The following is a 24,535-nucleotide window of genomic DNA, read 5'->3' on the forward strand; positions in this document are numbered from 1 at the left end:
AAAAATTCCTACATCAATTTACACAATATAACAATATAATTATTTTTTTTTTGAAAATCCATGAATCCATTAATTTTTCCATGACTCAAACGCCAGTAGAGGGCACAATATCCTCCCACGTCTCATTTTGTATAGTAAAATAAGCATTTGTTATTATATAAAGTTAGCTTTAACTTTCGGTGCATTCTGTGCATTTGGTAAAACCAATAAATAGGCTACTTCAGATCTTTTGCTGTCTTATGCTTTAGCTATAATTATTACAATCAGCCTAATAATTTCATGTTCTGTTTCTGACTGATAGCCCAATCATGAATCTTATATTTCATGTAAACGCCTCAGACTGAAATCTAGATGGAGATTAATCCAAGTGGAATTGATTGACGTTGGATTTTAAATAATTTGTGAAATGTGAGAATAATCACTATGTACACTACCGTTCAAAAGGGGGTACTGTTTTAGTTTTTACTGTTATTGAATGAAGTCACCGACCAAAGCTGAATTTATTTGGTCAAAAGTACAGTGAAACCGCGATATTGTGAAATATTTAAGAGAATTGTTTTCTATTTGAATATATTTTAAAAGTGTATTTTATTCCTGTGATGGTAAAGCTGAATTTTCAGCATCCTTACCCTAGTCTTCAGGGTCACATGTTCCTTCAGAAATCATTTTAATATGCTGATTTGATGCTGAAGAAACATTTCTTATTATGTTAAAATTTCTTGTTCTGCATATATTTGTGGAAAGTGTGGTAATTTTTTTCAGGATTATTTGATGAATGGGAAAAATGTTTTACTGACTTTTGAACAGTATAGTGTAAAGCTTTAAAGACAAAAATGATATAATGAGAATGTAGAATATGAATCCATTTTCCAAGTAGAGGTCACAATATCCTCCCACGTCTCACTTTTTATAGTAGCCTAAGCATTTGTTATTAAATAAAGTTAGCTTTAACTTTCTGTGCATTCTGTGCATTTGGTAAAACTAATAACTACTTCAGATCTAGCCTACGTATAATTAAAAATGTGTGCATCATCAACGTTTTTATATTTATATTTATAATTTGATGTGATTGGATGAACCAGTGTGATGTAGCCTAATGAAGGGAGGGCGCGGGCAGAAGTTTGTCCGCGCTGGCTTACCATCCCTGTGGAAGCTTCATGGTCTCGTTGTCAAAAACAGTCTGTCTAGTCGGAAACTTTTGAACTGGGTAATTATAGTTCAGGCTTATTGCTGACACTATCAAATCTAGTGTGAGCTTATGAGAAATTAGATATTTTCGAGTAGCCCTAATATGCAACAAGTAGTTGAAGATAAAAAAGAGCATTTGTAGAGAAGCGAAGAGCTCAGAGCAGGTAAGAGACTGTGTTTGGTGTCTGTAGTGAATCAGGTTTTCGGTGTTTGATGTTTGTGTGATGAATCATTGAGATGAAAAAACGTGAGGAATGTGAAGTTCCGTCTTCCCTCACTGTCCTCATTCATTTCAGTTCTGCCGGTTTGTTCTTTTTTTTTTTTTTAAATCTCTCTTTGTTTTAGTTTCGCTTTGTTTTCTTTTAGAGCGCTTTTGCAGTACTTATGTCGCGTGCTGCTTTATGTAGTTATGTGTCTTGCCTATTTTATGGTTTCTGTCAATATGTAGCTATTATATAGCACAACACAAATGCTCTAAAAAAAGTCGATAGTATTATCTTTTAGCTCTAAATGTGAACCAGCTTTTAATCAGTCATGTATTTATTGTAAAAAAAAAAAAAAAAAAAAAAAAAAAAAACTTTTTTTAAAGTAATTCTAATAATTAATGGAATGGCTTATTTAGCTTTAATTTTTATTTAAAGTAATTCTAATAATTAATGGAATGGCTTATTTAGCTTTAATTTTTATTTAAATGATTTCTTAAGGCAATAAATGTTTTTTATTCCACAGATGTGTCCATAAGGCAACTCTTTATTCTGGTTATTTATAGGTGCTTACATGTGATTTCTTAAGAGAAAGTCTTAATTTATTATTTATATGATTTATATTTGTTTCAAGTATAATATTTTAAATAATAATACATCAATTTGTTTTTCTTTTTATGGGAATGTTCAAATATGTTTGCTGTAACATGCAAATATCTTATCAGCTTTTTGTCAAAAAGCTCTTGCCAAAGACTCTCGATGTATTTAATGAGCTAGTGATGAACTGTCTATCTGTTGTCGCACAGTGACCAAATAAACTCGTTTGGCCCCGTCATTTGAGCACTAACCAAAGTTTTTCTTTCATGAGAATAGGTGCTGAATGGCATGAGCTGATGAGCAGTGCCAGAAGTCATGGCAGAGCTGGAGGTGGATCAGTCCAAACTGCCCAGAGTCCAAGAGGGTAAGACCTGCCTGACATGCTTTGTGTGTGCACATTGCTGATCGTTTCATCTTGGAAGAGTTGTGCTTTTATGGTGCTGTATAATACACATAATGTATACATGCAGGATTCCGTGGGCTTGATTGTTAATTCCCAGTTCCCACTCTGATTTTCAGACGTCTCATTCTGCTGTCATATTCTATATACCGCATGCTCTATACTGATAAGTCTGAGATCTGATTAACATTCCAGACGTCTGCTGTATATCTCGGAAGCAAAACTTTCTTTTCTTTTTTTTTCATTGGCGAAAGAACCTTTCCACATGTCCCTGTTTGCTCAAGTCTCGTCTCTTAGGGAAAAATCCTGTATTTTGAGATTGACCCACTGCTTCTTTTGAAGGGGGAAATGTTTATGATGATTTCCCTTTCCGTTCCCATTCTGTACACAATGCTTTTATTGTTTTGCTTTGAATTTTTTACGCTTAAACAAGCACTGGCTGTAGAACAAAGACCCTATTAGACCACCATACCGCCTGTATCAACCAATTAACTAATGTCTAGGCTTTTGTAGGTCTGTACAATACTATGCCATGTTTTTTTCCCATTGGGTTTATATCCTTTTTTTACATGGCCTTTGAGCAACTATGTTTTCATTTCCTTTGTCTTCACTCTTCTGTTATCAGTTCCTGTGGATGTGTTTTTGCTCTGGTAGTTCTCTTGACCTAGTCTTGGGAATGCTGTCTCTATACCACAGTTCCCTTGAGAAAAAGCAGCCTCTTTCCTCTCTGCACTTTAACCCCTTTGCATCCCTCACTCCCTGCCTTCACTGACTTTTTTCCTCTTTATGCTGTGAAACCTGTTCCCAGACAGATACTGGATGTCTAGTAGTGGCACACTTTATACTACCGTTCAAATGTTTGGAGTCAGTAAGAATTTATTTTCCGAAAGAAAAGAAGCAAGGATGTATTAAATCAATCAAAAGTGACAGTAAAGGCGTTTATACTTAGGGGTGGGACAAAATATTGATAAATGATTGATTGAAATGACTATATCGTTGTCCTTCTCCGTGCGATACGAGAATTGATACGCTGACGCCAAAATATCAATATCTTAATGATTAAAATAAGGCGTTCTAAATAGATTTCTCTGCTCCCAGCGACACTTCATGGCACCACAAGGTTGTGCTCAACACGGGAATGAGGGAAATGTGAACATTTTAACTAGCCTAAGAAAAAGGGTTTTTTAATAGATGCCCCAGCAATGCCCGGGCATTTTGTTTTCAGTTAGACAGATATCGTGATGTATCTTTATAGGATTGTCTAGCAGTATATAGAATACAGAATTGCTGTATCGTGATATTATCGGTATCGTGAGCCATGTATCGTATCGTGAGCCATGTATCGTGCATCATATCATGAGCCGTGTATCGTATCGTGAGCTATGTATCGTTTATTGTATCGTGAGCCATGTATCGTGTATCATATCGTGAGCCGTGTATCGTATCGTGAGCTATGTATCGTTTATTGTATCGTGAGCCATGTATCGTGAGCCGTGTATCATATTGTGAGCCGTGTATCGTGTATTGAATCATGAGGTACCCTGTGATTCCCACCCCTGTTTATAATGTTATAAAAATAATTTTGAAAATTATATTAATTAAAGATTCCTGAAAAAAAAAAAGGAATAAATGACATTTTATTTCATATTTTTGATCAAATAAATGCAGCCTTGGTAAGATGAACCGATCCATCTCAGACTACCTGCCTTTTTGTTGTTGTTTTGTCCTAGTGTAACTGATGACGGCTTTATCTTATTTACACATACGTCTGAAATCTTGTTTTTAAAGTATTCACATATGCTTTCAAACATACATTTTGCCTGCCTTTGTAATATGAGCATGTTTTTTTTTTTTTTTTTTTTTTTTAAGCTCTGGTTCTGCAAAACTAGTTAGACAAGTTTATATCCACACCCTCTCTCCTGCCAATCCCCTCAGTGCCCCAATCTGACACCTGAATGCTGAGGTGAGGCCCGCAGGCTCAAATCCCTCCTCTTGAAATTAGAGGAGTGTATGCAGAGCAGGTTAGCAGGTTAGCGGGTTAGCATGTGCTTAAGCTGTCGAGAAGAAGACTTTTTAAATGAGTTTTAACACCGGTGTCCAGCTTCTCCCTACTCTACTGGATAAAAATGTATGATCCTGTGAGTGTGTGAATCTGTAAGTGTTTTTTAATTATTTTATTTTGTTGACTGCAATTTCAGAGACATGTACTCTTGCTGTTGTTAGGGGTTCTGTAGTTCATCAACTTTTGATATAGACAAGCAGAAATCCCCTGCAAACTGTTGGAGGAGGATTTTAGTGAACAGTCTTATCAGTTCAGTTGTTGTTTGAAGGACATATCAGTGTTTATAGAGTAGACCCATGTTTTCATGACTAACCTAATCGACATACTAAATCCAACTATCCATACTTCATTCTGTTGTCCTTTTGTTATCAGGATTGTTTTGACTGAAGGAATCAGACCAGATGTTTTTAATAATTGGCTGAAGGCGTACTTGGCTAGCATGCTAGCATAGGCTTCACTCACATGTCTTTTACTGTCTTATGCTTCCTGGGAACAGTAGCTATAATTATTACAATCAGCCTAATAATTTCATGTTCTGTTTCTGACTGATAGCCCAATCATGAATCTTATATTTCATGTAAATGCCTCAGTCTGAAATCTAGATGGAGATTGATCCAAGTGGAATTGATTGACATGGGATTTTAAGTAATTTGTGAAATGTGAGAATAATCACTATGACAAATGTATTTCCTGCTTGAGCCCACCTGCTGCATATTGCGATAACCTTTTGAACAGTAGTGTAAAGCTTTGAAGACAAAAATGATATAATGAGACTGTACAACATTCTCCATTTTCCTAACCGTTTTTTTTTTGTCTTACCCTGAATCATTATGGTACACTTATAATAAGTGTTTATATTGGGACTATTTCAGACCAGACTGGTAGGATCCGCTGCTGAGGAGCACAGTCCCTGTGTGACTCGCCATAGGCATAAACAGAGAGACGTAGCTCCGGCTGCCATGTTCTTCAACAAGATGCATGCAGTTCTGTTTATTAACCGCGAGAGCGCAAAAAGTTACTGACTGCAGCTTTAAATAGATATTGTCAAATATCATATGCATTTGTAAAACAACATGAAAATGCTTTTTTTTTGTGATAGTTTTAGATATATTAGAAAGGAAAACACTCCAGTTATGTACTAAGGTGTCATGCTAATATCTAGGTCAGTGTGTCTTGTCTGCTTACTTATAAGCTTCTCGCTGAAACACTGACACTAAATGCCATATCACACATTTTGTTCTGAATAAATGAAATGCAAATGTAAATGTTATCATTGGATTTCAGTATATTCAGAATCTGCAAACCGATTCAAATGATTCACATGCAGACATCAATTCAGATTCTGATGTTCTCTCTTAGTCTTATCCTTTGCACTGCCTTTACACAAAAACATATGTAATATATATATGGATCCACAAATATTTCTGTTGATGTTAGAGTTCTATTCATGCCCTGTCCCCAGGCAGAAAGTATCTTGGCTGCTGGACAAAACAAACCAGCTACTGAGTCTACAGAGCCACTGGATGTCTCATAAGAGAACAACGAAACTGACCATTATGTTCTGTCCTTATCTGTACACCACTTTTCTGCTGCCTCTTCAACGTTAATGCCACAAATCTCACTATCCTTCTGCTCAGCTTAATGTCTTTTTTCTGCTGCTGGCACATCTGGAAACCATTCCTTCTGTGTGAAGGCGTATGTGTGTGTGTGCTCTGGCTGGATGTGTGAGGGCATTGTTGGGAGGTGCTTGTGTGACCTGATATGGGTTATCGCAATATGCAGCAGGTGGGCTCAAGCAGGAAATACATTTGTCTATTTGGATACCAAAATGGTTGCATTCAAACGTGGGATACCCCACAGTAGGGTTATTTTTCTCTGCTCACATTTTTAGGGGGACGGTAGTTTCACCCTACCAGACGGGATGCCAGGGCCTCACAGCTATACATAGATTTCCACCAGCTGCTCAGGTCAGAGGTTGTGCTGAAGTCAGGATGTCTCCATTAGGATATTATGTTCGTGCTACTCTAATTCAGCATAATTGTTCAAGCTATCCTGAAGAAAAGTCAGATATAGTGTCATTTATGTGTTTCAGGTTTTAGTCTTTTTGAGTGTGAATCCAGCGCTTATGGGGCGATTCTTGATTTAGTGTAAAACATTCTTTTTTTCCTCTTCTTTTTTAACTGCTCTCAGAGTCTGTAATGTTCTCCGTCCTGACCGCAGGTCCAGCACCAGCTCTAAAGCCTCAGACTCCAGCTGTTGTGTCAATTACAGACTCTGTTCCCCTCAGAAAGTCTCTGCGACTCGGCCGCCTTGTATATCCCTGAATTTGAGGTTGCTTTTGACTAAATTTTAATTTTGCATACATGGTTTGTGGATATCCTGAGGGGCGGCACACATCGGGTTTGTTGAAGTTTTGTTGCCATGAGCGCGTTTAGAGAGGCGTATATATATGTATGTATGTGTTTGTTTGGTAACACCAATTACACTGCGTTGAGCTACACTACTCAACATTCATCACAACATGTAGCACAAACTATTTAATTTTCTATAACCCCTTGAGGGATTCTGCAGTGTCAGTAATTTTTAGTTTCACGATATTGAGTGGGCTTCCCAAGGGATAAGAAAATGACAGTGCACAAAATAAATAAAAATATCATTAATCAAGCAAATCATCAAAATTATTTACAGAACTTCAAGAGATTTGAGTTGGAGGCAGACTTGTTTATTTAGAGTTATTTTGTGTGGGTTTTTTTTATCTGAGGTGTGTTCTTTTTTTTCCAGAAGATCTCTTATGCTCGGCTTTCACATACAGTGCATCCGGAAAGTATTGACAGCGCTTCACTTTTTCTACATTTTATGTTATGTTACAGCCTTATTTCAAAATTGATTAAATTCATAATTTTTTTCCTCAATTCGACAAACAATATCCCATAATGACAACGTGAAAGAAGTTTGTTTGTAATCGTTGCAAATTCATTAAATAAAAAACTGAAAAAAATCACATGTACATAAGTATTCACAGCCTTTGCCATGACACTCGAAATTGAGCTCAGGTGCATCCTGTTTCCATTGATCATCCTTTAGATGTTTCTGCAACTTGAGTCCCCCTGTGGTAAATTCAGTTGATTGCACATGATTTGGAAAGGCACACACCTGTCTATATAAGGTCCCACAGTTAACAGTGCATGTCACAGAACACAAACCTAGCCATGAATTCCAAGGAATTGTCTGTAGACCTCCAAGACAGAATTGTATCGAGGCATAAATCTGGGACGGTACAGAAAAATTTCTGCAGCATTGTAGGTCCCAATGAGCACAGTGGCCTCCATCATCGGTAAATGGAAGAAGTTTGGAACCACCAGGACTCTTCCTAGAGCTGGCCGCCCGGCCAAACTAAGTGATCAGGGGAGAAGGGCCTTAGTCAGGGAGGTGACCAAGAACCCGATGGTCACTCTGAAAGTGCTCCAGCGTTTCTATGTGGAGAGAGGAGAACCTTCCAGAAGAACAACCATCTCTGCAGCACTCCACCAATCAGGCCTGTATGGTAGAGTGGCCAGACGGCGCATGACAGCCCGCACATTTTTTGGGCTGAATGGCAAGCGTCATGTCTGGAGGAAACCAGGCACCGCTCATCACCTGGCCAATACTGTTCCTACAGTGAAGCCTGGTGGTGGCAGCATCATGCTGTGTTTTTCAGCGGCAGGAACTGGGAGACTAGTCAGGATCGACGAAAAGATGAATGCCGCAATGTACAGAGACATCCTTGATGAAAACCTGCTCCAGAGCAATCTGGACCTCAGACTGGGGCGAAGGTTCATCTTCCAACAGGACAACGACCCTAAGCACACAACCAAGATAACAAAGAAGTGGCTACTGGACAACTCTGTGAATGTCCTCGAGTGGCCCAGCCAGAGCCCAGACTCGAACCCGATTGAATATCTCTGGAGAAATCTAAAAATGGCTGTGCACTGACGCTCCCCATCCAACCTGATGGATCTTGAGAGGTCCTGGAAAGAAGAATGGGAGAAACTGCCCAAAAATAGGTGTGCCAAGCTTGTAGAATCATACTCAAAAAGGCTTGAGGCTTTAATTGGTGCCAAAGGTGCTTTAACAAAGTATTGAGCAAAGGCTGTGAATATTTGCGTACATGTGATTTTAGTTTTTTTGTTTTAATAAATTTGCTAAGATTTCAAACAAACTTCTTTCACGTTTTTATTATGGAGTATTGTTTGTAGAATTGAGGAAAAAAAATATGAATTTAATCAATTTTGGAATAAGGCTGTGACATAACAATGTGGAAAAAGTGAAGCGCTATGAATACTTTCTCGATGCACTGTATATTTATGTGGTGGTCTGTAGTAGATTTATCAGGTGGAGAGATACTCAAGAACTGTACTTTTCAGTTCACATGAACATTTGTTAAATTCAGAGTTCATTGACCTGGTACTCAATGCTTTTGCTACTTGTGATTTTGTTAAAGGAATGTTCCGGGTTAAATAAAGTTAATCTCTATCTACGGCATCAAAATGCTGCTGATTACCACAGAAAATAATGCATGACCAGATCTTCATCAACCTAGAACAGTAGTCCTACCACTAAAGGAACTATTCAGACAATTATCAAGCTTAAATAATGAAAACATTTTTTAGCTTAGTCTTCATATTTTTGCTTTTAAACTCTGAAAAGCTTTGCCCCATAGAAATTAGTTTGGTTTTAAAAACTGAGAGACAAATTATTTTCAACACAGATTCCTTTTAAGTTTTTTTCCTAAAGCACTTCAGCGAGAGCCTCCCTGGGATGTCAATTATTTTAACACTGGCTTTAAAATAAAATGTGACACTTATAGGACCAAAACCACAAGTTTAACTTTCCAGTGTCTGCTTTTGTCACAGAGACTGTTATTATGGCTTTATGAAATTTGAGTGTCTCGTTTTTTAAACTGTGTATAAACAATTTAAGACTTTTTTTTAAAGAGATAAAATATATTTAAAATTTATTTTGAAATATGAGGCTTAACAAATATAGTGCTATGAACATTTTTGAATTAATTCAACTTTGATTTCATTTACTAAAGTGACCACTAAAGACATGAAATAACACTGCATACTCTCTGAACACATTTCCAAATGTCTGTCACGTTTTCTTCGACAAAGTCTTCAGTTACAGCCTTGAATGTATGTAATTTGTGGTTAAAACGCTAAATACTTTTAAGGTCAGCAGCATCTCTCATAGTCTGATGTTAGTTGTTATTTTTTCTGCAGTTGTATTGAGTGTTGTTTCTCGTCTGCAGTGTGCCAGTGTTTTGCTGTACTGGAGGATGGAGCTCTAGCCCATAACCTGCAGGAGCAGGAAAGTAAGACCCATTTCTCTTATTTCATCTGCCACACCTTTTCTCAGTCTTTACGTTCAGCCATCTTTTGTAAACTTCTAAAGAGGGCTGGTATTCACACACCTCAAAATGCAAGGGCGTAGCAGTCAATAATATCTCTCATGTGAGTCAGTTTACCTGTTTAATTAAAATAGCCTGCTTGGTCAGACAAGGCAGAGTTTAGATTTAGATTGTTCTCAGCCGTTATACAGCTGTTCACTAATAGTTAAGTTTATATTTTCCATGCCAGTTTATTATCTGCGATTACTTGCTTTACATGTAAATCGAAAAGTCTCTCTCTTGTGCATATTGGCAGTTCTTAGGCCTGTACGACTAAATTAAAGTCTTATTACAATATTTATTGAAACACTCGCATATGTCAGATGTTTAGAAATCATTTTCAAGGTTTAAATGTCCTGATATACATTACTGTTCAAAAGTTTGTGGTCGGAAAGACTTTTAAAAGTCTCTACTCACCAAGGCTGCATTTATTTGATCAAAAATACAGAAATGTTGTAAATATAATATAAAATGTAATTTATTCCTGTGATGGCAAAGTTGAATTTTCAGCATCATTATTCCAGTCTTCAGTGTCACATGATCCTTCAGAAATCATGCTGATTTGGTGCTCAAGAAAATGTTTTTTTGTTGAAAACTGATATAGCCTATATTTTTCCAGGATTCTTGAGTGAATCGAAATGAATCGAAAATAACATCAATTATTTGAAATGTAAATCTTTTGTTACATTAGTATGTCTTTACTCTCACTTTTGATTAATGAAATGCATCCTTGTTAAATGAAAGGGGGAAAAAACGTACTGATCCCAAACCTTTGAACTAGTGTATCTTCCACATGCTCTTCTGTAACCTTATTTGCATGCTGTCTCCTACAGTTGAGCAGTTTTACAACTCAAATGTACAGAGGAGTCAGCTGGTGCAGAGGGACATCAGAGTAGCCAAGAGACTCCAGGATGAGGAGGAGCAGAGTGCTCAGATGCTTCAGCAACAGACCACTCGTCAGCTGTAAGATTGCACAACACACACACACACACACACACACACACACACACACACACACCGCTATCAGATAGGACACTGTCTATTCAAGGTTATATACTGTATATGAGCAGTTCAGTAGCTGATAGCATGTACAAAGTCCAACGCTGTCCTGTAGTGTGACAATCTCTGTGCTTTTGTCTTACATGTTTTTTCAGTTGTTTATTGTCACCTACATATTGTGCCTTTAGATGTGTATTTCATGTTTTTTCCCCATTTTAATTTAGAGTTTGATTATTTTAATATATTAATAATAAATGTGAATACTATTATATTAATAATAATTTATATTATTCATTGAAATATTTTGAAGTCATCCATTTCAAGGTTGTTGTATTTTTCTCTTAGGGAGGAACAGGACTCAGAATACGCACGCATGATTCAGGAAGAGATCCAGCGACGTGCGGAGGAGGCTCTGAGGAGGGAGGTAGAGGACGAGGTGTGTAACACACTTCAGGCTCAGTAAACGTCACTCCTTCTGTTTTTCATTTACACCTCTGAACTGCTTTGTCTGAGGCATCAAATGGATCACTAGTTAATGAGTCACTGTGGGACGCCCGTAAGCTGATTTATTCAGCTAGTCTCCTGTGGAGTGAAAGTTCAAGCAAAGACCACACAAGAATGAGCGTCAAGCAACTATAAAGCAAAAGTCATACTCAAAACTGGGCATTAATCAAATCCAGATGCATTGAACTGCAGCCCCCCTTAAACAACCCCCCCAGGGACACAAAAAGAGACTGAGGTCTTCTCGTTCAGTGAGTCATGGGCAGAAAAGCTGAGTGTGGAAATGTTCTCCTCCAGAAATAAAAGCAAACCTCAATGGATTTGCAGCTTTCCTTTGTGAGGGACCTGTATTAAAGGTTACATAAATGTTGTAGCAGTTCTTTGTGTTGGAGGTGGTGTGACAAAGTGGTTAAAAAGCTTGCCAGTTCAGACCCTGCAGGTTATCTAGTGCTTAACCTTTGGTTTTTCCAGAGTGGGCTGTCAATGTAATATTGTACTAAAAGTTGTTTACCATCAGCTAAATATAAAAACTCAAAGTTAATAGTGGGGCACTGTTGCACCCTAATTGGTGCAACAGAACAGATTGCACTGGAGCAAAAATTAAAATACACAGTTTTTAAGGTGTAGCTTAAAGACTGAAAAAGTATGTTACTGTGAAATGATACTAGTGTGATAAATTTTTAAGTTCTAATATTTCAGCTCCTTCCGATCTCAGCAAACTTCCAGGGGGGATTCAGGATGACTTCAAAATATTTAAATGAATAATCTAAATTATTATTAATATAATAGTATTTACATTTATTATTAATATATTAAAATAATCAAACTCTAAATTAAAATGGGGAAAAACATGAAATACACATCTAAAGGCACAATATGTAGGTCCAAAAACCACTAGAACAATGTTATATATTTTGTTGACTTGTGTACTTACATTATCCCAAATGTTTCCAAGAATGTTTAAATCCAGAGAAATAAGCCATTTTAACATCAACGACATCATACCCGTGTTCCCCTTGACTTCCGTTTTATTTTGTAGAAACCATGGAAACACCAAAGAAGCTTTAATATAATATGTGTTTTATTAGACAGGTGAGCAACTGTGTGGATAATTACAGAAAACAAATCATTGTCATGTAGCTCAACACAGTTAGTCTTATTGTTTAAATCTCGTTTTCTGGATTTTACTATGTTTTACCATGCCTAATATCGATCTAGCTTACTGCAGTGTGCAACAAGTGTCTCGTAGTAGCCACTGAGCGAATGGACAGAGTAGCATTATAACATCACTTTAAACACTAAAATGTTTAATATGATAAAAAGCACTGCGTTACCCCACATACGCATCACCGGAAATATCTGAAGCAGTCATCTGCGGCATAAGCTCCTTGTCATCAAGCGCTGCCTAAATCTATTTTCCCCTAGACTTCCAGCACAAGTGCATTACTAATTTTTGTTTTGCACAAACACCTAGGTGAGAGAAATGATTGTCATGATCTAAACTAGAACAGAATGTCGGTGAGACATTTAAACAGGTAGCAACAAGGCCTCTGAATCAGCCTGGAAAAAAATAATTTGCTTGTTCAGCTTTTATTTTTACTCACAAATGACGAAGCAGTGAACCTTGATTATGGAGTCTTTTGTTCAGTCAGAGTTGTTTGAACATAGACAGCCTGTGGGGGTTATTGTGGAAATCAAAGCATAAGTGTTTTTGGGAGTGTCTTGGGAGTTGGAGAGTCCCGTGTGATTCAGGTGGCAAAGCTGAAAATTGTTGGCTCAGCAGGTAGAAAAACTGAGTCAGAGAACACTGGCATAGCACACGATTAGATCCTGACCACCTATTATCATTTACAGGTGATCTCAGAGATGTGGATTCCAGATAAATCTGAGTCAACGTGCCTGTGAGGCATTTTAAATAACAGTTCGATGATTTTACTAATTCTTAACAGGTAATTATGGACATTTAGGATATTTTATGACTCAGGGTTGTGAACAACACGATATTCTGTTCCTGCAGGTATTTCTGACTAACGAATCATGTCTTGGCCTGCCAGCTGCACTAAATAATTTTCTTTAACTTTTTTTAGTCTTGTTTTGCAGTAAATATATCTAAACATCCTTAAAACAAAATTGAGAAGAATCATTATTTTCAGAGAATATATCTTAGAATTGTAGTTTTTTTTTTAGGATAAACCTCTGTAAATTTTGTTCGTTTTATACTTGAAGCAAGGAAAAACATTCTAGATATATTATCTGAAAATACATTACGCAGTTTTGCTTTTATATGTTCCTGGAAAGCAGCAAATGTGACTTTGCGGTGTTAATTAAAAGCTAAGCTATGATAAAATATCATTTAATTAATACTTGCTAGTAATTTTCAATGTGTTTTCAAACCTGAGTAGCATCACTGATAGGCCTCCCATATTGCAGAAAATGTCATTCCGCTGCATTAATTATACATATTTACACCCCTGCAGCCCTGTGTTAATTAAACCCTGTGAGGCATCAGGTCGCATCTAAACATCTCCACACGCTGCTGTGGACCCTGCTGTCCTATAAGGCTCATACAGGAGCACGGAAGACTAATGTCGAGCATAATTCTAATTGTTGTGTGCACAAACAAACCACATCTGGTGGGATGATTTCTTGAGAGTCCAGGTGTCAGATAAGCTCGGAGTCAGACCCCTTGAGACGGGAGCTGGTGTGAGAGATTATCACCCACACAAGGGTGTGGGTGAAAATCTCTCAGCCCAGGACAGAGGAGTTAATTCTGTTAGTGCTGTGAAGTAAGAAAGGTCAGCCTAATAGTTTAAAGACATCACGACCCGATGGCAACAGACATAGAGAGACTCTGCTAAGGAAGTTAGCATGAGCTAAGGACTATGTAATGCCAAAGACCCCCAGAATATTTGCTTGTAAGGACTCCTTACTAAAATTATTTAGTCATGTATACAGACCCATTTATTATGTGTGGAATAATATTAAACATGGTATTATACAGACAGCATGTTGTTTCCGGCTATTTGTCATTGTCTAAAGGCAAAGCACTCTTAAAAATATTTTCTGGAAAATATTTCATTTGAAGTTAACAGCAAAGTTGACCTTGTATCTTTCTTTTTCTTCATAATATTAGTTTTTAGTTCTGCCTAATATTAGAAAGTTCGGGAAACATCAAATCTTACAATAAATATCAATCCAAAGCGTTTTGTTAAAATACATTGTAAAAAAAAAAAAAAAATTCTTTCTTTTTTCCACAGGTGCCTTAGCACACCCTTGTGGCCCGTTTGGGTAATACAAAAAAAAACCTGACCTAAACAACTTCACTCTTACAAACCATTGTTATAAATAATCTAGCTCCTGGAGTCTTGGATTTTTGCATTCATTTTAAATATGTTAACAGCATTTGACTACAATACAGATGTAGCTCATTGTATCTAAGTTTGATGATGTTGTTGTTGTTTTATTTTTTTTATTTTTTTTATTCAAGAACCGTACAAATATACAAATACCTTCAGGAGAACATTAGAGTCAAGACATAAAGACATTTGTATGTAGAGTCAAATATCTACAGGAAGCATAAAAAAAACCTTTTACATACATATGAAAAGGACATATAAAGACAAGGGACAATATAAGTAAATAAAATAAAATAAATAAATAAAATTAAAAAAGGGGGGGGGGGGGATTTGATGTTGTAATGAACCTGCAGCTTTGTCATTTTTGTCATTGAGGCAGAACTCTGCCATCTTCTGGTCAAGTCTCACATACAGGGAATGTTGTCACATTTATAGTTGTTTTGCAAGACTTTAAAGGACACATTGCACAGTCAGAGTATTTCAGGTAGAAATACCATAACAAATCTTTCAAAAAGTACAAAAAAAGTAAAGTGAGACTCTAGTAGTGACTTTGCTCATTTCTTGCAAGCTTATATAAAAAAGTTGGGTTTTAAATAATGCTTTTGCATTATTATAACCTTATTATAAAATGTGTATTAATTTGGTCTTTATTTTCATGGCACAAAATGTTGGTAGTCATGTGAGATAAAAGATTAAATCGATGTGGTAATCGTACTGTAATTGGTAAAATTTAAATAAGTTTCGATGGTACGTTGACACTGGAAACTTCTGAGTCATTGTGGTCAGTGGTGTGAGAAATTGTGGCCCGTTTGCCGAGCATGTGGCTGTTTGAAGATTCTGCATGGTGGGCTTTTTACTTTAAGAACAATCAGGTCTTCAGACCTTTTATACGTAAGCATGGAAATTCCCCTCTGTTGACGTGCACTGTCTATCGACGGTGTGTGTTAAATGCGTGGGTGGATGTATTTTTTGTCAGAAAACCCACACTTGGTGTTAAGGGTTTCACCTCAATGTGTCATAACAGAACGTTTTGACGTTCCATTATAGCAGGGCTGTACGTTAGCTTTTTTTTGCACATAGCATAGGTGCTAAAGAGGTTTGAACGTTTTGCAGCACAGGCCACACGATTGTAGCACAAGAATAAAATGGCTGTTTCCATCTTTGAAAAGAAGTACAATTCATCACTTAAACAGGCATTTGACTGACAAAGGACATTTAATGTTCCATATAGGGCACACAAAATACAAACCTCAACCAGAAATGTTTTCAGGAAAACATTTTATTTGCCTAAAATGGCAGTCTGCAGGTAACACCTCTTGCTTAACATTAAGTTAATTTTGTTTATGTAGCCAACTATTGCTAATCACAATCCAAACAACGTCCATCTGTTTTGGTTGAGCACTTGAAAATACAGCTTCATTTTCCTATATATCATAAGAAAGGTCTAAAGTTTTATTATAAAATGTTACATTTATATGATAGAAATGTGACGTAATTTCTTCATTTTTGTCAGGAAATTATGCATCCACTGAGAGAGAGAAAAACTTCTCTACACTGGAGGAAAACTATTTGCATGTTTACTTCAAATTTCTTTAGAGAAGTATTATTGTTCCTATTTTTCACCCAAAATGGGGTGTTGAGTACACACATGCAATGTAAAAATGTCTGTTTCATTTGTACTTGTAGCCAGAGGGAACACTTGCACAGGAAGTCCACAAGTGAGACTTATAAGCTGCGTCCCATTCGAAGGGCGCCGCATGACAAAGGCTGTCCCAATTCAAAGTCTCCTTCAAATGCGTCCTTTGTTTCCCGTGAAATGAAGGATACAGCAGATGGATCCTTCGCGCCCTTGCCTAGCCCAGAATTCATTGCGCGCCAGTGACGACAGGATTTTTTGAGAGAAATTGCAGAATTGCCACTTTTAAATGTCCACAGTTTGTGAACCCTGTTTTGTTTTCAGACAGTTTAATATAACTTTCAAAAAAGTCCAGTATACAACCGTTTCTGCCACTCATCAACGGCAGCTGTCACAGTTGATAGGTGACAAGATCCGTCCTCCGCTAGACCGTCCCATTTAACAATGCTCGGTCTGGCCTTCGAAGAATGCAACTTCTGAAGTCCTAGTCCTTCGAAGGATGCAGCCTCTGAATTGAGACACACCTATAGAAGTCATTCTAGGAAATCCCTTAGATGGACAAAGGCATATCGCTGTAGCTGAATGAAACATAGATCCAGATAGAGACGTTTTGACTGATAAAACATGAGACGATAAACATAAGATTGTGACAATACATGGGCTATATATAGGGTATATTTATAAGCATACTTTACATGCTTTTCTATATTTATTAAAAATTTGTTCAACAGATCCCATTGAACATTTTTATCTGTAATAATTAATTTATTTATTTTGTTTTTTAGGAAATTGCAAAAAGGATACAGGAAGAGGAAGAGCTTTGTGAGAGACATCGGAGCAGTTACCAAAATAAAGATGGTAGAGGTAAAATACTCCTCTCTAACATAATTCATGGTGTTAAGTGTTTTTATGAAATAATGTAACTTTGGTGTCTCAGCAGTTTTGTTTGGTCAAACTTGAGCCGCTTTTTTGCGACCAACAGGCTCACATTTTGTGTTCACATTGACAGTGTTTCTGTTGCGCAATAGAGCTCTATTTCTGTATAGAATTAGAAAAAGTGATTCATAACTAAAATACATTTTATTGATTTATCAGGAGTGTGAAATCTTTGATTTACCGTACATGACGGTGGGGGGTGGGTCACATTTACATTGACACTTATCCTGAACCCGATACAACTATAAACTCTAAATGATCTGGATTAAGCCTGTTTTTCATCCCGTGAACTTGATAATGCACAATGTGTGAAACAGACCTTATGGATGATTACTAAAGTTATTTTCTCTGTAGTACAATGTTTCCGTTTGTCTCCCCTCGTTTTAAAATTTCTTGGAAAGTAGTAAACCATTTATTTTTAAATCCTGTCTTGTCACATGCATATTCTTTGCCTAGTCAAGTGGTTGTTTCCCAAACAATCATTTGATTTGCAGTAGTGACACTGGTGATGTTAACAGCTCATCATCTTTGCGCAGACTTGGAATTCTAAATCTACTAAAATAATACACAAATAAATTGTTTCAACATGCAGTATATCGTTAATGCATCCATCATACTGTATGACGCATATAGCCAGCTGCTTCATCAGATGCTTCATCTGCTTTTTAAACACCACAAGACATGACCTCATCTGGGATGATGACTGTCCCCAAGTAATACCCGGTTCACTCATGTTTGTTTTCTTGTTTGAAAGGTTCTATGGTTATGGCATATATACTTGCAATAAAACCTGATTTTCTTTGATGGCCTAAACAGAGTGTGAGGAGGACGTCAAGCTTTCCGTCATTCACGTCTGCAAGATTGATGGTGTTTCCACTTATTTTTAGGTGAAATAAGCCCAGCTAAAGGGTTACACACCTGTTGCTTTCGACTCATTGACTTTCATTGTATGGACAAAAAAAGTCGCACTTTTTCTGTAAAGTAAATGATGACAGAATAGGATTTTGAATTATTTCTTGAATCCACCTGTTCCATTGAACTTTTCTTGGCGTAGGCTACTAACCACACCCTGAATCACAGTGAATTCAGTGAAGCTTCATTTTCGTTTCATGTTTGTGTTTGTCATGTAATGCATGGTTCATTTGTCCTTTTTTCTTCTAAACAGAGCTTCATGAGTTAACAGTTTTATTCTGCATCCACTTGATTTCTAACCATTTCCCAAATCCCCTGCTTTGTGTTTGCATGGTTGGTTTTACTAAAGAGTCCAAAAGCATTCCTGCTCGTCCATACTCACCCCGGCCTGTTCACGCTCCTCTCAACCGGTCTCCAACTACAAGATGGCAGCTCTCCTCCTCACCCACCTACTCAGACTCTGAGGAGGACCTGGTTGAGTACAGTAGGCCTACAGTCATACGGCAGCACAGCAAACCCACTGTTGGGCAGAAGAAGCTGGTCAGCAGACCTTCCAGAACTCATTTAGAGCAGGATGGCAGGAGCATGACCAGCCAGAGCAGCAGCAGCAGATCTTCACACCTGTCAGGTGGATGGGGTGATGTCATCAAGCTCATAAAGAACGATATGAGCGAGCAAGGCTACCTCAGCCACAGCTCTGAGGAGGACCTCTTTGAACCCGTCTATAAACTTGAGAAACTATTGCGACAGAAGCAGCAGGTCTCTGGAACGAGGCTGAGTCGCCACAGCAGTGTGAGGGAGGATCCTAGCAGAACGTGGCAGGGAGACGGTTGCGGTCGTAGGGAGAGTTTTAGGGAAAGACATGTTCATTTCCCGGATGAACGGAGAAATGCCAACCATGGCAACAGTTGTAGGACCAATGGAAATTGTTACAGTGACACTAGGGAAAGAGTTCAGTGTTCAACAGGTATTTTAAGGGAAGATCTCCAGACTCAAGCACAGGGGTTTCAACGGAACATTTCAATGCGACGTAGCTACCATGGTAATGACAGACGGACATCGGTGCGTGAGGGAAGCAGAACACGCAGTGTAGATGATTCAAACTTGGCTAGAGCAAGACTCTCGAATAATGCCCCCTCACTGCAGCCTAGAGCACCACAGTTGATGGAGGTGAAAGTGGAGGATCGTTTGAGAGATACAGGCAGGTGGGAGATGGAGAGAGCCAGAAACACACGGCAGAGAGCTCAATCATTAGCAGAGGATGAAAGGAGGATAGACAGGGACCACAGGCATGGAGAGCATAGAGTGAGGCGAAGTCAAAGTGAGCGCTGGCAGACCTTTGAGGAAGAAAGAACGAGTGCAGAGGAAGAGATGGAGAGAGAAAGCAGGAGAGAGGAGAGACAAATGCAGAGACTCCAGTCTTGCAGTGGGCGCTCTTCCGGAGCAGGTAAACTCTCTCTGAGCTCTGCAGTGTGGCTGAGCCTGTCCCTACATCTGCTCAATGCTTTCCAATCATCTCCAATCAGTAAACAAGAATTCATGTGCATTCCTTCTGGTGTACATTTTAGGAGTGGAGACCATTTTTTGGTGCGATCTGCTTTTTCTTAAGCTTGACCATTCCTCCAGATCTCATCCTCGTTTCTCAAATGCCTCAAAATGCTTCTATCTCTCCTACAGCAGCATCAGTTGTTTTCTCTTTTTCATTACCTCACTGTTACATGTGCTTGGTTCTTCTTGCATGTTTGATTTGGCTCTTACTCTGTGTCCTTTGAGGTATATTTTCAGGACTATAATCTACCCAGTAAGAGTCCTACTGTTTAATTAATTGGAAATCTACCTATTGTTAATATTTGATGGTCTCTGCTAATCCTGTTTCGGTAGGGCCACCTTCCAGCAGAGTTTAACTCCTGCCCTAATTAAACACACCTGAACCAGCTAATCAAGGGCTGCGTCTGAAAACTTAAAAATGCTACCTTCGGAGGCTATAGGTATAGGTATAGGTATAGGTATAGGAAGGCATCAAGGCACGTCCAATTCTATGTCTCCTGAGATACCTTCATCTGATCGATTTTTTTTGAGGGCAGCATAGATGTATCCTATACTGCCTTTGATATCTTTCCATTCTGTGACCGTTGAGCTAGAAAAAGAAAGATGGCATATCACCATAGTTATCTATTTTGCTGTAGATAAACTCTTACGCTGTCTCAGAAGTCTGTCCGAAATCAGTTTCATGAGGTGCCTTTGTGCGCAAACGCTGTTTGCAAAGTCATTACCTATAAGGCAGCGAGGCAACAAGTCAGCTGCCTACGTTTTCAGACGCAGCCATGGTCTTGAGGATTTCCAGAAACTTCCAGGTAGGTTTGTTGGAGCTAAACTCAGCCGGACAGTGGTCCTCCAGGAGCAGGAATGGACAGCCCTGCTCTCGGGCCTAACTGCCTAAAGGTGATGGTGGTCTGAAAACCCTGTTACTTGTTATGACTCTGCCCTTATTTCCTAACAGGATCTGCTTTTCGCAGTGGAATGGCGGCTCTTGACTTGGGAGAGCTGGAGCAAGTGCTGCTGGATGAGGAGCTGGCCCGCAGGCTTCAGGAAGAGGAGGAGAGATTGGCCGAAGAGGTGAACTGAACTAAAAGTGCAAATATATCTACCAAGGTATAGGTATGTGGTAAAGTAGTGGTCAAAAGTGATGTCCCAATGAGATATTTGGTTATAATGACTGTACAAATTTGAGAACAGAACTCTAAACTTGGTTTAAGTATTTATCTTAAATTAAACTACAGCTACATGTTCAATTTTAAAATAAATCTCACAGCATACATTGACTACATGCATACATTGATTTCTCTCGTTTCATAATTTGGATGACAGCCAAATGATTTGGTTTCATTCCATCATCACAAATAAAACAATTGCCTCCAAGCACAACTACGTAATTTGCTTACATAATTTGTAATAATATTTGAATAAAGGTGTCAATATTCCTAAACTGGACACCACTGTCCACTACTGTATATGCCAGACTGTCCTGCTCTTGGATGGGCTCTTTTCTACCAAATTTAGCTCCAACACACATGCCTTTTTTAAGTTTTTTGTTTATTTAGGGTTGTAGCTAAACTCTGCTGAAAGGAGGCCCTCCAGGAGCAATATTGGACACCCCTGGTATATACCATCATACCTCCCAGCCCTATTAGTGCTCTGAAATGAAGACCGTTTTGTATTCCTATCAATGACAGTAGCAAAAATGACTCAAATAAAACAATATAGCTGAAGTTGGGTTTTCTCTTCTCTCCTAGACTCCACAAGGTTCCTCTCCTCTTAGAACGGACTGTCCTGTTGGAGACTTCAGAGCAGCACAGGTTGCTCAAGATGAGGTGCGAAGAGTTTGAATGAAAGGGCTGCTTTCTCACCGCATGAATGAGTAATTAATTTCTCGTTTTGTGGCAGGAAATTGCACGTTTCATGCAGAAACAGGAGATAAAGGCTAAACGGAGATCTCGTGAGCTGGAACCTGTTGGACCTGGACCTGGACAGGAATACAGGGAGAATGACAGGAGAGCAGCATGTGACAGACAGGTAGCCACACTTTTAGAGTAATAAGTACTTCACACGGCTCTGGGGGGTTAATAAAGGCCTTCTGAAGCTAAGGGATGCGTTTTTGTAAGAATAATATCCATATTTAAAACTTTATAGCCTAAAATAACTAGCTTCCAGCAGACGGCCCTATGCAAAATCAACTTGCTCCAAAAGAGTAACTTGTGACGCAATGTATGTATGTGCTTTTTTGACCTTCAAAATCTCAGGATATTTTTTAATATAACCCCGACTGTGTTCATTTAAAAGATGAACGTCATATACACCTAGGATGGCTTGAGGGTGAGTAAATCCTGGGATAAATTTAATTTTTGGGTGAACTATCCCTTTAAGGGTGATTCACACTAACTCCAACATGGAGCCAAATTCCAACAAATTCCAGAACCCTTTTCGTGTTGGTTGGGGCAGAGTGAACCAGCCTTTAGTAGACCTGTTTTTCCAAAAGAATTTTGAATGTGAATTTAGCTGTTTAACATACAGAGGCGGAGACTGGATTCCGAAGGTCTTCAATCCCCAGTTGATGACTTCACCACTAGTCACAATTCCATGACAATGTAAGTCATTATTTTCCCGATAATATATATGCATTCAAGACATATCCATTAACATCCTATGGTGTCACTACAGGCAAGCGCAAGCCATCAGGAATGTTGCAGAAGAGCTAGACCCCACCTTCCAAAGGAAGGATGCAGCAGAAGCAGGACAAATGAATGGTGCTTTCATTCATTCAAATAACAAATGGTTTCTTTCTACCGTAATTATAGATTTTAACAAAACAATAATTATAAATGGTTTCATTTACAGATCCCAGTGTAAATGAAACTTTACAAGTAGGCTTACACAATCCCTTGGAAGAACCTACTTTTGTGCCACCCACGAAACGGCAGAGTGACAAACCAGGACGAGTAAAGCCCAAGGAGAAAAAGGAAAATGCGAAACAGAAAGACAACTGCAAGCAGCAGTGATGCTGGATGTATAAAAGTGAGAAATGAACCGGAGTAATGAATTCATAACCATAAAAGATGAAAGATTTGCATGCATGTCCCGACAGTTTGGGGCTTTCCAGTCTTCTGCTTTCTCCAAGATTTGTGGGATACTTTTGTAACCGACAAATTGACTTGAACTTGCAAAACAGGGACACTCCATCCAGATAATGCTGCTATTACTAGTGAACATCTGTTTAGGTCATGTCGTGCTTTTTTTATGGTTTGTTTGTTTCATTTTTGTTTCGCAGCTGGTTATAGGCTGGTATGTCACCACAGTGGGAAAGCTTGGCATTACACACGACTTCTGGGGAAACCAGAAAATCACACTATGCTTTGATAAAGGAAGGTTTGAAGTCATAGTTTAGTTGACCTCTGGAGTTTCTGCATTATCTCTGAAGATATCCAAGCGGGCATTCTTTTAGAATTGCTTGTACCCTTTTTTTTTTTCCTGTATTCCAGGAACTACACCAGTCTTAATTTGCCCAAAGTGTTATCACTAATAATTTGTTGTGGTTTACGAGACTTCTCCGACATGAGTTATATTCCCTCTTTGTAGTGTACATCAGCATATTCTATAGTTTTACAAGACTGGAGGGAATTAAACTGTGTATATTTTTGTACTGCTGTGCGACCATTATATGTTTCCAGTGTTTTCCGTACTGTTATGACAACAATGTAAGATGTGATGTCATGATTCAGTATGCCTTCTTCAATGCATATATATATATATATATATATATATAAGTTTAAAAAATACAGACGTCAGATAAAATTATATCAATATCTTTCTGGATGCATATCAATAAACACGTCACACTTACAGCAGAAATTGTGTGGATTTAAATTTAGACTTTTTAACTTTCCCTATTTACCATCAAATTCATGCAAATCTCTGCGGGAAGCACCTCAAACATCGAGTTTCAGCGAGACCTTCTCTTCCCACAAAGCAAAACTTGTGCACAGGGATTTTTTTTTTCTTTTTCACAAGAGGTTGGTTTGTTTTTAAAAACAGGATTACACTGTACCGGGTTTTACATCGTAAAACCATGGTGACGCATAAAGTGACACATTAAACAGGGTGACCTTTTTTGACCGTTTAGGACACATCATCACCCACCCACCAGCTGTTCCATTCCCTCCTCAGTGCTGCTGTTGTGATTATAATGCCCAGACAAAACATCTCCCTGGAGCCAAAAATGTTATCTTTTTTTGTGGATGCACATTATTTAACTCTTAACATGTCAGCACATGTTAGTGTTTGCCTGAGACCAGATGTGGGAGGAAAATGAAACCGGAATGCAAAATGATTCATCGTAATTCCTAGGTGAACTCTAGGTTGATCACATTACAGGCAAAGTACATTTTGTTTAAAGCTGGTCATCAGGGAACTCCCGCTGAGTCACCCAACAATGTAAGAATGTACAGTACAGTGAACAATCTTTTTTCTAGATTAGATATTAACAATGTGAAAACTTAGAATCCAGTATGACGGTTTAGATTGCTTGCCGTGTCAGAAGCGACAGTCCCTTTAACATTTTTTTTTTTTTTTACCTCTGTTCTTTTCGCAATTTGAGAGGATTTTGTACCCAACAACTGGTTTAATGACCTCAATATCTGCTCCATAAACTAAACATAGCCTAGTTACTTGCTGGAAATTTCCCAACACATGGATTATATGGGCCCTGGGGAAGCCGGGACTTTTGTTTTACAGCAAATGTATTACAAGAAACAGAACAGTCG

The 24,535-nt window shown here is 38.2% G+C and overlaps 1 protein-coding gene across 1 annotated transcript; it reads left to right on the plus strand.

The window, feature by feature from the left end:
• The first annotated feature begins 1,146 nt into the window (after nucleotides 1-1,146).
• Nucleotides 1,147-23,614, plus strand: ccdc187 (coiled-coil domain containing 187). The gene is made up of 12 exons (XM_079803222.1): nucleotides 1,147-1,352; nucleotides 2,265-2,352; nucleotides 9,741-9,803; nucleotides 10,712-10,841; nucleotides 11,223-11,313; nucleotides 17,156-17,234; nucleotides 20,719-20,834; nucleotides 21,512-21,589; nucleotides 21,663-21,791; nucleotides 22,290-22,363; nucleotides 22,437-22,522; nucleotides 22,614-23,614. The coding sequence occupies exons 2-12, from the start codon at nucleotides 2,304-2,306 to the stop codon at nucleotides 22,772-22,774; spliced, it is 1,056 nt and encodes a 351-aa protein (XP_079659348.1). The 5' UTR covers nucleotides 1,147-1,352; nucleotides 2,265-2,303; the 3' UTR covers nucleotides 22,775-23,614.
• Nucleotides 23,615-24,535: the final 921 nt, after the last annotated feature.

This window comes from Gobio gobio, assembly GCF_949357685.1.
Source record: "Gobio gobio genome assembly, chromosome: 21".
In the NCBI taxonomy this organism is placed as follows: Eukaryota; Metazoa; Chordata; class Actinopteri; order Cypriniformes; family Gobionidae; genus Gobio; species Gobio gobio.

Excerpts from the sequence above, each read along its gene's own strand:
- ccdc187 (XM_079803222.1), top strand. The coding sequence starts at position 2,304 with ATGGCAGAGCTGGAGGTGGATCAGTCCAAACTGCCCAGAGTCCAAGAG. Across the intron at positions 11,314-17,155 it reads GGAGGGAGGTAGAGGACGAG|GAAATTGCAAAAAGGATACA; the intron begins GTGTGTAACACA and ends TTTGTTTTTTAG. Across the intron at positions 21,590-21,662 it reads CACAGGTTGCTCAAGATGAG|GAAATTGCACGTTTCATGCA; the intron begins GTGCGAAGAGTT and ends GTTTTGTGGCAG.